The sequence below is a fragment of the Crocuta crocuta genome, unplaced genomic scaffold, assembly GCF_008692635.1.
Source record: "Crocuta crocuta isolate KB4526 unplaced genomic scaffold, BGI_CrCroc_1.0 scaffold379, whole genome shotgun sequence".
NCBI classification, from domain to species: domain Eukaryota; kingdom Metazoa; phylum Chordata; class Mammalia; order Carnivora; family Hyaenidae; genus Crocuta; species Crocuta crocuta.
Window position 1 is genome coordinate 18,074 of NW_027529435.1, and position 12,783 is coordinate 30,856.

The 12,783-nt window shown below is 39.4% G+C and overlaps 1 protein-coding gene across 1 annotated transcript in view; it reads right to left on the reverse strand.

Moving 5' to 3' along the window:
- Positions 1–12,783, reverse strand: part of LOC144228144 (fatty acid desaturase 2-like protein FADS2B) — a 36,253-nt gene that overhangs the window by 8,677 nt on the left and 14,793 nt on the right. The window contains 4 exon segments of the mRNA XM_077759956.1: positions 599–696; positions 900–976; positions 5,144–5,204; positions 8,007–8,132. Coding sequence (XP_077616082.1) covers positions 599–696; positions 900–976; positions 5,144–5,204; positions 8,007–8,132 — 362 coding nt within the window.

Genomic DNA, 12,783 nt, shown 5'->3' on the forward strand with positions numbered 1-12,783 from the left:
TATAACTTTGATAAATGATTTAATCTCTCTGAGATTAATGAAAGTGATGCTGCCTACATTACAGGAAGGTGCAAGGATTACATCAAACAAAGATAATGCAGGTTAATCCTTTATAAAAGTGTGTGATGCATATTAGCTGTCAGTATCCTTGTTATTATGTAGGGTTTAGAATAATTATGTGAAAGAAATGGAGAGGAATAAATTGGGAAGTTGAGGAGAGCTATTAAATTGAAGGCATTTTGGTTTTGGGAATATCTCTAGCCATAAAATAACATTAAAAATTCTTGTCTTTCCATTATTTTCTGCAAGGATTATGGTATCCAGTCAGTTGCAATTCTAAAGAACTTGGATATTAGATGGAATTCTGCAATTTGGGATTAAGCATGTGAGAAGGAAAGGACAAGATAGGGCAATTTTTTTTCCAAGGAACTCTTCTTATTCAACTATTTCAATGTTTAGAAAAATATTTTTGTGAAATATCTCAGTTACAGAATGAGGTGTGGTATCCCAATCTTCTGCTAATCAAAAGTATCTCAGATAATGGAGATAAGAGGATCATCTGGGTTACAGGAATAAAAGAATACTCTTGCTTTCTTACTTGATGAAATATATGAGCAATATGGTTCCAAAGATTCCATAGAAAGGACCAAATGTGATGAAATGGCGGATGTAAAAGCTGCTGACCCAGGCAATGTCCTGCAGTGAACAGTGATTGACAGTTAAATGCCCTGGACACAAGTTCATTTCCTCTTCACAGGTCTAGGGCCCCTTCATGAACTGACGAAATCTTATGTCTTATTATTCAAGGAACCTACATCTCGAAGGTGTCTCACATTGTCACGTTCCCCCCCCTTTTTTTAAACTAGAGCTAGCTTCAGAGGATGTATCAAATTACTCACCCTCCAACATCTTTGGAAACACATCAATTGGATGGATTCCAGATTGAAATATACCGGCACGAGGAGGGGGAGCCCCACTGAAAAAGAACACAAAAAAGATGGAGAGTAAGTGAGTAGAATGTGCCAATGCAAATAAGCAGGAGTCTATTTCCTTACCATGCCACTCCTGGAATGTTGACCCTGAGGAGAGATGCAAAGTGGAGATCCACAACTAAATCCTGGTATCTACGGGGCTCTTTGAGTCTCTGAGGTTGAACCAGGTTTTGGTTCAAACTCTCTCAAGGACACTAAAGAAGTAGAAGATTTGAGTCATTCTTAGGAAGGCAACCCAGAAGAGCTCCTGCTGTGAACTTTCAAACTTCCTGAAAGTCCATGGAATCAATCCATCAGGCCATGACAATCCTTAGGATTCGGCTCTGTCACAGTATGTCCAGGTGGCAGAAGTATTAAAACCTATACTCACGTCCTTACCAGATGGTTATTTACCTGCTTCTTCCTTGGCACCGGGGAAGCTGCTCAAAGGAGTGTGTTGGAATCCTGCTGAGTTTTGACAACTCTGTCCTTGGTCAGACTTTAGTTGCACCCTCTTTCTCCACTATGTCTCAACATTGCAGACTCTCAAACTCTGCAAACTCTTAGCAAAAATGATTTTGTCCATCCCCCACACTAAGATGCTTGAACAAACATCTTGAGCATAGTTTTTAACAGCTTAAGGCCATGTCTATGGGATGACCCCAGCCTTCTTTTTTTTTTTTTTAATGTTTTATTAATTTCTAGGAGAATGAGAGAGAGAGACAGAGAGAGAGACACAGAGCGAGCAGGGGAGGGCCAGAGAGAGAGGGAGTCACAGACTGAAACAGGCTCTAGGCTCCGAGCTGGCAGTCAGCACAGAGCCCAACGCGGGGCTCGAACCCACGAACCGCGAGATCATGACCTAAGCGAAAGTCGGACGCTCAACCGACTAAGCCACCCAGGCGCCCCGACCCCAGCCTTCTTAAAGTTCTGCCTCAGAAAGTTCAACATTGCCAAATGAATTTACTGTTTGTTCAAGCCCAAACTGACCATAGGCTTTGGACCTCCTTTTCCTTAGAAAACTTACAATTGTAAAATTCTTTCTCTGTCTTTGAGATGGATCTTCTACAACCAAGAAATGTCTTTCTCAAGGACCTGGGAGTTATTCCTTTGATATTTTTTCCATGTTTATTTATTTTTGAGACAAAGAGGGACAGAGTGGGAACAAGGGAGGGGCAGAGGGAGAGGGAGACGCAGAACCCTAAGCAGGCTTCAGGCTCTGAGCTGTCAACACAGAGCCTGACGTGGGGCTTGAACTCAGGAACCACGAGATCATGACCTAAGCTGAAGTCAGCCGCTTAACCTACTGAGCCACCCAGGTGCTCGTTGGAGCTATTCCTTTGAATATAATCATCCAGGATAGAGCCCTGTCTCCTAGTCTCTCTGTATGGGGGGTGGGAACCTAACTTTCATAAACACCAAGCAGCAGATACAGGTGGCTTAATCACACTGACCAACTTTCTCTCCCACCAAGCTCTCTTGGAAATTTCCTGTAGCACACCCAGTGTTTAAAAGGTCTCCCAACTTTTGATTCAGCAGAATTGAGCTGAATTTATATTGAAGTCCCTTTCCCCTACTATGGAAGCCTGAATAAAATCTGTCTTGTCACCTGCAAAAAAATGTCCAGTTCTGTTTCTCTTTGACAGTTTAAGCGTAACTTACTTGTACCTGAGATGCTACACTGGTATTTGAAGGAAAAAGACACAATGAAACAGCCCCAAGAGCAGAGAGTTTTGTGAGGTGGGAATCGTGCAGTGAATCCACACCATTTATTCATTCCTCATGAGCTAAGGGCATATTGCAGCACTACAGACAGGGGAGAAAAGCAATTCCAACAGCTTTTATTATGTGAACGCATTGCTGGTTAGGCTGGAGATCAGCTACCCTTCAAAATGAGGCACCGATGTCTTCATTTCTCTTTTTAGTCATGTAGGAGAAGGAGAGGATGACTATCATAGAATGAGGCTGCAGAATTCCAGCAGTAGAAGGGACAGCAGTGGGAACTGACCCCCTTCCCTCAAAAATAAGCCTATAGGCCATCCTGGTCAAGCATGTTACAGATGACTACTGGTGCCCAGCATTTGAGCAAATCAGATAATCTGCAACAGTTTCCCAACCCCAAAACTACTGGCATATGTAGCCAACTAATTTCTTTTTTTAACTTTTAAAAATTTTAATTTTTTAAATGTTTAATTTATTATTTATTTAGTTTAATGAAAGGTCTTTTTTAAAAATATAATTTATGTTAATATGGCTTACCTACAACACCCAGCCCTCATCCAGCAAGTGCCCTCCTCAATGCCTATCACCCACTTTCCCCTCTCCCCCACCCCCTATTAACCCTCAGTTTCTTCTCTGTATTTGAGAGTCTCTTATGGTTTGCCTCCTTCCTTCTCTGTTTGTAACTATTTTTTCTCCCCTTCCCCTGTGGTCTTCTGTTAAGTTTCTCAAGATCCACATATGAGTGAAAACATATGATACCTGTCTTTCTCTGACTGACTTATTTCACTTAGCAGAATACCCTCCAGTTCCATCCACATTGCTGCAAAATGACATGATTTCATTCTTTCTCTAGTTGAGAAAGAATGCTAACTAATTGCCAACTAGTATGTCATTGTATATATAAACCACATCTTTATTCATTCATTCATCAGCTGATGGACATTTAGGCTCTTTCAATAATTTGGCTATTGTTGAAAGCATGGGGCCAGAAAATTTCTTGTTGTTAGGGGTGTCCTGTGCATTGTAGGCTATTTAACAGAACCACTGGCTTCTACCCACTGGGTGCCAGTATCATTTTTCATTGTGTTACCATTGAAAACATTTTCTGTGAGCTGTCATGAATTTGATTTTGGTTAAGAGGAAAACATTTTTGCTTATGATATTTTTTAAATCTTTTTTTTGAGTTTATTTATTTTTGAGAGAGAGAGAGCACAAGCAGGGGAAGGCCAGAGAGGGGGAGACACAGAATCTGAAGAAGACTTAAGGCTCTGAGGTGTCAGCACAGATACCCAATGCAGGGCTCGAACTCAGAAACTGTGATATCATGACCTCATCTGAAGTCGATACTTAACTGACTGAGCCACCCAGGTGCCCAATGATAATATTTTTATCAATATCATAATTATGTAGCTACCCTATTTTCTTTCAAGCTTGAACCTACATTCATATCTATTTACATATATTTGCACATACATATGATTTTCAATTATATTGGGTGCAACTATCATAAAAGATTTCCAGTGACTTGTGTTTATAAAGTGGGAGTTTAAACATTTACAGGATTACTGAGCTTCAAAAGTTGACTGGAAATGCCACTGTACTCTCCACATAGAAACTGAACAAAGTTCTAAGTCTTAACAAAACTTCTTGAAGGTTTTTTGATATAAATGATAGCAGTTTAGAAATTAAAAACCTTTTATCTTACAAAATAAGCTTTGAATGGTGGAAGGTTTCCTTTGTGTTTTAAAACATCTTTATAGTTGATCGTTGGAATATTTGCTTTCTTTAAAAAAAAACTATCATGTTAAATTTAGACCGTACTAGGATATCAATGAATTTTGCTGCGTGGGCAGTTTTAGTTACTACCTTAAAAAACCAAAATACATACATATAGATAGATAGATGATAGATAGATAGATAGATAGATAGATAGATAGATAGATAGATAGATCTGCCCACTAAATATCTTCTGCAGCTGTATGTGGGCCATGGAAGCAACCAGCTTTCTCTCACACAGTAACTCTCAGGTGGCTTTTACTCCTGAGCATCTACATTTTCTGGCTTCATAATGTCAATGCTTTGGCATTCTTTTCTTATTTCTCTTTCCTCCCTATCCAAATAACACTATTTTTTGCTTCTTGATAGGTATTATTCTTTCTATGATTATAGTCTCTGATGTAAGGCCCCTTGATTGGCATCCTGACTTCTATCCCTCCTGAAGCATCTCAGGAGATGCACCTTAAAATCAAAATATTTATTTACTTTCTCATTTTTTCTTTTTCACACTTTTGCCCCCAAGAAGTTTGAAATAAGATATGATGGCTTTTCCAAGTCACAATAAAACATGGGCTGGCCTCTCTGTGAGAGCATTGCTGTTGTGCCATCTGGCTTGACAATCACGTGTTTCAAGGACATGGGATGATAAGGAAAGTGGCTCCAAGGAGACTCACGTATGTAGAAATACAGGTGCTGCTTTTCATAGTTGATATATTTGATTTTCATCTTGCCATACTGAAAGGAGAGAGCATAAAACTAAAATAAGAAACAGTACTTGTGGTCATTATACTCAAGAACATTACTGTGTGTGTGTTTAAAATCTCTATGGAAAGAGCCATATGGCTAGAATTTATTGGCTGTCACTCTTGAGGCTCAGGAAGAACCAGAACGGGAATAAGAGGAAATACTGCAGAATCTTTTTGCTTTAATTAAATGTGGGTGATTTTTGCATTTGATTATGGGGCTTGTGATTTTTTAAAAAAATCCTATGGAAGCCATTTTAAAACATTTTTTCTTCTATGCAATGAAGTGGTGATCAAAAGGGAATATTTATGATAAGTTTTCCTAGCTCCTTTTAACTATCGTGTTTAGAATTCTGCTTGAAGCTCAGTTTCTATCTCCATTCATTCATTCATTCAACAGATATTTATCAAATGGTCATGTGATAAAAGATATAGATATGGCCCCTCTTATCTGTCCCATCTTTCCTTCTTTGTGTTCTCATCATGGATCTCACACTGTGATGTTGTATTATTTCTAAGGTGTAATGATATTACATAAATTTTCAATGCTTGGAACTTGATTAATTTTCTAGGCATCTCCTTAGTTAATGTAGTCTATGCTCAGTGCGTAAGATCAGCAAATACCCTGAGGGGAGCCATAGAGATAATGGTTATATTTCCAGTACCTAATAAACATACAGTAACTGTTTAGTTGAATGAATGAATGAAAATGAAAATTTACCTCTGCTCTATATTTTTACTGTATGTTCACTTGGTCACAACACTGGGGGCAGTGCTTTATATCTGCTCTCCTCCATTTTGTTGATACCTCCCTTTCTGCAGATAGACTTCTTTTCATATTTGGATAGTAAGGTTGACCTTTCCTTCTCTTAGTGTCATAGATAAAAAGAAATAGCATGCTGATGGTGTTAAAAGAGCTATTTGCAATCACTCTCAAGCCTCCAGATATTTAAGTAGTGGGAAACATGGAAAAAAGAGCAGGTGGAAATTCCTGGGAGCTAGCACACCTAGATGGAGGGCTGATTTTGAGTATCACCCCAAAGAAGGGCTCTAAGTCTTCCAGAATATGAGTCCAGGACCTGGCACGTAGAATGTTTGAAGAAAATGGTACGAAGATTGGCAGTAAAGTGAAATGGAAGAAAAAGTTCAGGGCTCACTAGAACCATTTTTTTTAACGTAAAACAACTGAATTTTAGAGTTTAAATAGTTTCAAGCATTGTCTCAGACAGTGGCTCTGAAACCATATTACACAGAACCCTAAGGCCTAGGGACATGTCCCCAAAGCTGCTAAAAAATGTATCATTTGTGAAGAGGCATGATGTATATTGAACATAATCTTAAGGAGGTACTTCTGGGGAGGGGCAGCCTGCTTCATAAAATTCAGTCGGACAGGGGCACCTGGGTGGCTCAGTCGGTTTAGTGTCTGACTTCGCAGTTTGTGAGTCAAGCCCCTCATTGGGCTCTGTACTAACAGCTCAGAGCCTGGACCCTTCTTCGAATTGTGTCTCTTCCTCTCTCTGCCCCTCCCATGTTCATGCTCTGTCTCTCTCTGTCTCTCAATAATAAATAAAAATATTTTTAAAAAAAAATCAGTCTGACAAATCCTTCTTGCTCTGTGAGGATGACTAAAGAAATCAAAGTGTCATTGTCATAATTTGTTGATGAGCATAGGATTCCACCATCATTAGGCAAGTCCAACTTATTTGTGGAGCTATTGTCAAAAGCAACTGACTTTAATCACAACCAGAGATTTTTTTTTTTTTAAATCTAGTCAAGAGTTTGTTTTCTAATTCAGCTGGAGAAGAAGGTTCAGTCTTCTGAAGCTGGGAAAACTTATTTTCAAAAAGTTGCACAATTTTTGATTTATTTAACACAAAGTTCAGGCAGCAACTGACAGAACTACACTTTTATTTGTTAAGAAAACTCCTAAATTATTTCAGGAAACAGCAGCCTTTTTCCAAGCACCTGACTCTCAGGATCTACCACTTTCCCGGGGGCCAGGGGGTGGAGAAGAGATCTTTCTGTAGTTATCTTTGTACCTCCTTTTTTGAAGTAAGACTTTCTCCTTAAAATTTTGGTAATAGTCCTTTACATGATGATTTTAAGTTGAGGTTAAAAAAAATCAACAACTGACAAATTTTGGAGTTGACTTTTCCCCTCCTTTTTCTATTGTTTAGCAAATCCAAATGAGAGGTGAGATCTCTATGTATCATACAAAGCATTTGGGCTGTGGTTCATGTATAATGAACCAAATGAACATGAAGTAAAAATCATCAGCACAGCCTTTTCTCACTAAGCTAGAATTAGTTGAGATGGCTAGGTATTCAGATATTTGTGATTTAGTGCTTATTGAAAATACTGACATGTTTTCTGAGAGAATATCTCCATATTCCCGTTAAATTTTGGAGAATAATTGCCAACATTAGTCCTCTGGTTTCACTACTTCACAGTAACCTATGTTGCCTCAGAGGTAGTGACAGCCACTGGGCAGGGATCTGTTTTGTCACCAGGATTACGCAAGCAGGGTAATACAAGGTATCATATTTCCTGCTGTAGGAGGTTGGTGGCACGTCCTTTAAGGTCATACAGTCACGTGACCTACATATCCTTCTATTTGTACAGCCTCAAATTCAGTTATTTCATGTCTATATCCTGGACGTAAAGAAGAAGACATGCTCTAAGAAAGTACTCAAAGTCGGATCCCCCATCTCCATCTTTCTGGGACAAGACTATAGACGTTTCCAAGAATCACTTCTGGGAACATTTCTTATGTGCTCATGAATTCTAAACATACCTTAACAGGTTGCAATTCTCCAAGCAGTAAAAGTGCACCCATATCAATATCTGGGTCTTTGTGGTAGATATTTGCTTTTACATGATGTTGCAAGTGTCGGTTATTCCACCAGGTTGTTGACAAACCCTGAGGAGAAGAGAGGTTCCATTAGCTTCAAGATGTCTCTCCTGAAATGTCCCTCACTCTCAGAGTTTTCTACATGCATCTCCAAAGTCAAAGTAAGATATCCGAGCTTCTGGAACTTGCTCCCTGACTGCTCGATCACAGGATAGCTCATTACAGAGCCTTTCTTTTTTATTTATTTATTTATTTATTTATTTATTTATTTATTTATTTATTTATTTTTATTTTAAATAGCTTATTGTCAAGTTGGTTTCCATATAACACCCAGTGCTCATCCCCACAAGTGTCCTCCTCCATGTGGACAGAGCCTTCAAAACCTACAGACACGGGGGCAAGATGGTGGAGAAGTAGAAAACTCCATACATTGCACTCGCCCCCACATATTGCACGGAGAAGGCCTGAAACCATAGGAACCCTTAAAGAATCCAGGAGTTTGGGAGGAAAAGGAGACAGAGTCCGCTGAGAAATCCTTCTAGCGTGAGTGCGAACTGGGGAAGATAAAATCGGACCAGGACCAAAGACACAGAGGGACTGGGGCAATTCCCGTCTGTGGGAGTTTAGAGGGGAAAGAGAGTGGCCGAAACTGCTCAAGACACTGTCCATGTCGCTGGGGAATGGAAAAACCTCCGCTCGAGACACAGAGGGACCCGGTTTCCTGCTCTCCAGCTGACCCTAGGCGGGACGTCCTTGTCCCAGGTGACCCCCAGGGAAACTGCTCCTTGAGCACCAGCTCAACCTGGAGGAGACAGGAGCAGCGGCTTCTGGCTCAATCCCCAGTGGGAAGGCAAGAAACTTGGGACTGCCCTGAGGGGATCGCCTGTGAGTTTGTGTTTCAGGCAATTTCTGTGGGGCGCGCAGACTGGGATCTGGAAACGAGGCCTGGCCTGGGTAATAGAGCACAACCCACCTTGGCTGCGCCCCCGGCACAAGGAGTTTAAACACCCAAAAAAGTGAGTTGCAGCGCTTGGTTCAAGAACGGACTGGAGCACTGCCACTCTTCTCTCCACAGCCACCAAAGCAGGACTCCCGTGGATGCATTGGATCAAACCATGCCCATCACTGCTAGAGAGCTGCCCTCCTCTTNTACCTGCCTACCTTTTCATCTCTCTCTCTGGAGTAATCAAACTACATAGTTTCTCTGGATAACATCATCGTCATTTCTTTCACCTCTTCAACCATATTCCACTCTTTCGCTTTTTGAAAAAAGCTTCTTATTCCTTCTGCCTGCTCATTTCATTTCTAATTTCGCCTCCTCCCACTCTGTTATTTCTCTCTTACTTTATGCTCTTCAACCAGCACAGCATACAGCTGGCTATTTATTTGTAGCTGTGAAATCTGGTTATATACTTTAAACTGTTCTTTTTCTATTGGGTTTCGTCTTTTTTTCCTTTTCTTTTCTTCTTTTTTTCTTTTTTATGTATTTTTATTTTTTATTATTCCCCTTCCCTCCTCCCTCTTTTCTCTTTACTTTTTCGTTTTCCCTTTCAGTTTGCGTGTTTATTGTATTTGTCTGTGCGTTTGTGTGCCTTTGTTCCCTGTGTGTTTGTCTGTCTGTTATCTTCTCAAGGGCTACCTCAAGAAACCTACCACTATGAGTAGGAAAATAAAATAACCAAGTCTCAACAAGAGAGACCAAGAGATACCATTCAAGGAACACTTTCTGAATGGATAGGCCCTGGACAGTCAAAGAGCCTTCTTTGGTACAGCAGCACTCACAGGTGCAGAGAGCATAACAAGCTTTTAAAACGAAGAGGTACAAAGCTAACCAAAATGACAAAACGAAAGAGCTCTCCTCCAAAGAAATTCCAGGAAGAATTGACAGCTAAAGAACTGCTCAAAACAGATATAAGAAACATATCTGAACAAGAATTTAAAACAATAAGCATAAAATTAATCACTGGGCTTGAAAAAAGCATGGAGGACATCAAAGAAACTATGGCTACAAACACCATGGAGGTTAAAAATAGTTATGATGAATTTTAAAATGCGATAAAGGAGATACATAATAAACTGGAGTGGTCCAGTGCACGGATTGAAGAGGCAGAAAGGAGAATAAGTGATTTAGAAGACACAATTATAGAAAAGGAAGAAACTGAGAAAAAAAAGAAACAAACTGATCCGTGGAACATGAAAGAAGAGTTTGAGAGCTCAGCGATACAATCAAACGGAACAGTATCTGTATCATAGGAATCCCAGAAGAAGAAGAGAGAGGAAAAGGTGCTGAAGGAGTCCTGGAACAAATTATAGCAGAGAACTTCCCCAACCTGGGGAGGGAAGTAGGCGTTGAAAATCAAGAGGCACAGAGAACTCCCCTCAGATGTAATTTGAATCGATCATCTGCATGACATATCATAGTGAAAATGGCAAAATATAAGGACAAAGAGAGAATTTTTAAAGCAGCTAGGGAGAAAAGGGCCCTAAGATACAAAGGGAAACCTATCAGAGTGGTGACAGACCTATCTACTGTAACTTGGCAGGCAAGAAAGGAATGGCAAGAGATCTTCAATGTGATGAACAGGAAAAAAATGCAACCAAGAATCCTCTATCCAGCAACCCTGCCATTCAGAATAGAAGGAGAGATAAAAGTCTTTCCAAATAAGCAAAACTTGAAAGAATTTGTAACCACTAAACCAGCCCTAAAAGAAAGCCTGAAGGGGACTCTTTCAGGGAAGTGTTGCAAGGAACGCAAGATGCTAGACACACCACAAGCATGAATCCCACAAATGACACAATGACTTTAAACCCACATACTTCAATAATAACACTGAATGTAAATGGACCAAATGCCCCGATCAAAATACATAGGGTAGCAGAATGGATAAAAAAGCAAAATCCATCTATTTGCTGTCTACAGGAAACTCATTTTATTTTATTTTATTTTATTTTTGACAGGTATTGTATTATTATCTCTTCCATTAGTTTAACTGTCTTTATTTATTTTATTTTTTTAACATATAGTTTATTGTCAAATTAGTTTCTACATAACACCCAGTGCTCATCCCCACAAGTGTTCTCCTCCATGCCCATCCCCCCTCCCCCCCACATTCATCAGTCCTCAGTTTTTGTCAGCATTCAAGAATCTCTCATGGTTTGCCTCTTTCCCTTTCCCCCACTATTTCAATATGGATGGACCTTGAGGGTGTTATGCTGAGTGAAATAAGTCAGGCAGAGAAGGACAAATATCATATGTTTTCACGTATAGGAGAATTAGGAGGAACTTAACTGAGGAACAAGGGGGAGAAGAAGGGGGGAAATGGTGGAAGAAACTCATTTTAGACAGGAGGACACCCTCAGATTGACAGTAAGGGGATGTATAAGTATATATCATGCTACTGGAAGTCAAAAGAAAGTTGGAGTAGCTATACTTATATCAGACAAACTGGACTTTAAAGTAAAGGCAGTAACAAGGGATGAAGAAGAGCATTATATAATAATTAAAGGGTCTATCCATCAGGAAGAGCTAACAATTATAAATGTCTACGCACCAAATATGGGAGCACCTAAATACATAAAACAATTAATCACAAACAGAAACAGTTTTATCAATAAGAACGTGCTAATAGCACGGAATTTTAATACTCCATTTACAGCGATGGATAGATCAACTAGACAGAAAATCAATAAAGACACAATGGACTTAAATGACATATTGGACCAGATGGATTTGGCAGATATATTTAGAACTCTACGTCCTGAGGCTATGGAATTCACATTCCTCTCAAGTGTGCATGGCACATTCTCCAAGATAGATCACATACTGGGACATAAAGCAGCCCTCAATAAATATGAAAGAATTGAGATCATAGCATGCACACTTTCAGATCACAATGATATGAAACTCAAAATCAATCATAGGAAGAAGTCTGGAAAATCCCCAAAAACATGGAGGCTGAAGAAGACTCTACTAAAGAACGAATGGGCCAATCAGGCAATTAAATAAAAATTTAAAAAATATATAGAAACAAATGAAAATGAGAATACAACAATCCAAACCCTATGGGATGCGGCGAAAGCAGTCCTAAGAGGAAAGTACATTGCACTCCAGGCCTATTTCAAGAAATTAGAAAAAGTGCAAGTTCAAAATCGAACAGCGCACCTAAAGCAACTATAGAGAGAACAAAAAGAGCATCCCAAACCCAGTAAAAGAAGAGAAATAATAAAAATCAGGGAAGAAATAAACAATATAGAAACCAAAGAAACAGTTGAACTGATCAATGAAACCAAGAGTTGGTTTATTGAAAAAATAAACAAAATTGACAAACCTCTAGCCAGGCTTCTCAAAAAGAAAAGAGAGAGCATCCAAATAGACAAAATTATGAATGAAAATGGACTGATTACAACCAACCCCTCAGAAATATGAGCAATTATCAGGGAATACTATGAAAAACTATATGCCAACAAACTGGGACAACTTAGAAAAAATGCACAAATTTCTAAACACACACTCATTACCAAAATTCACACCGCAAGAGATAGACAACGTTATCAGACCCATAACAAGTGAGGAAATTGAATAAGTTATCAAAAACCTCCCAACAAATAAGAGGCCTGGGGCAGATGGCTTCCCTAGGGAATTCTACCAGACATTTAAAACAGAATTAATACCCATTCTTCTCAAACTATTCCAAAAACTAGAAATCGAAGGAAAACTTCC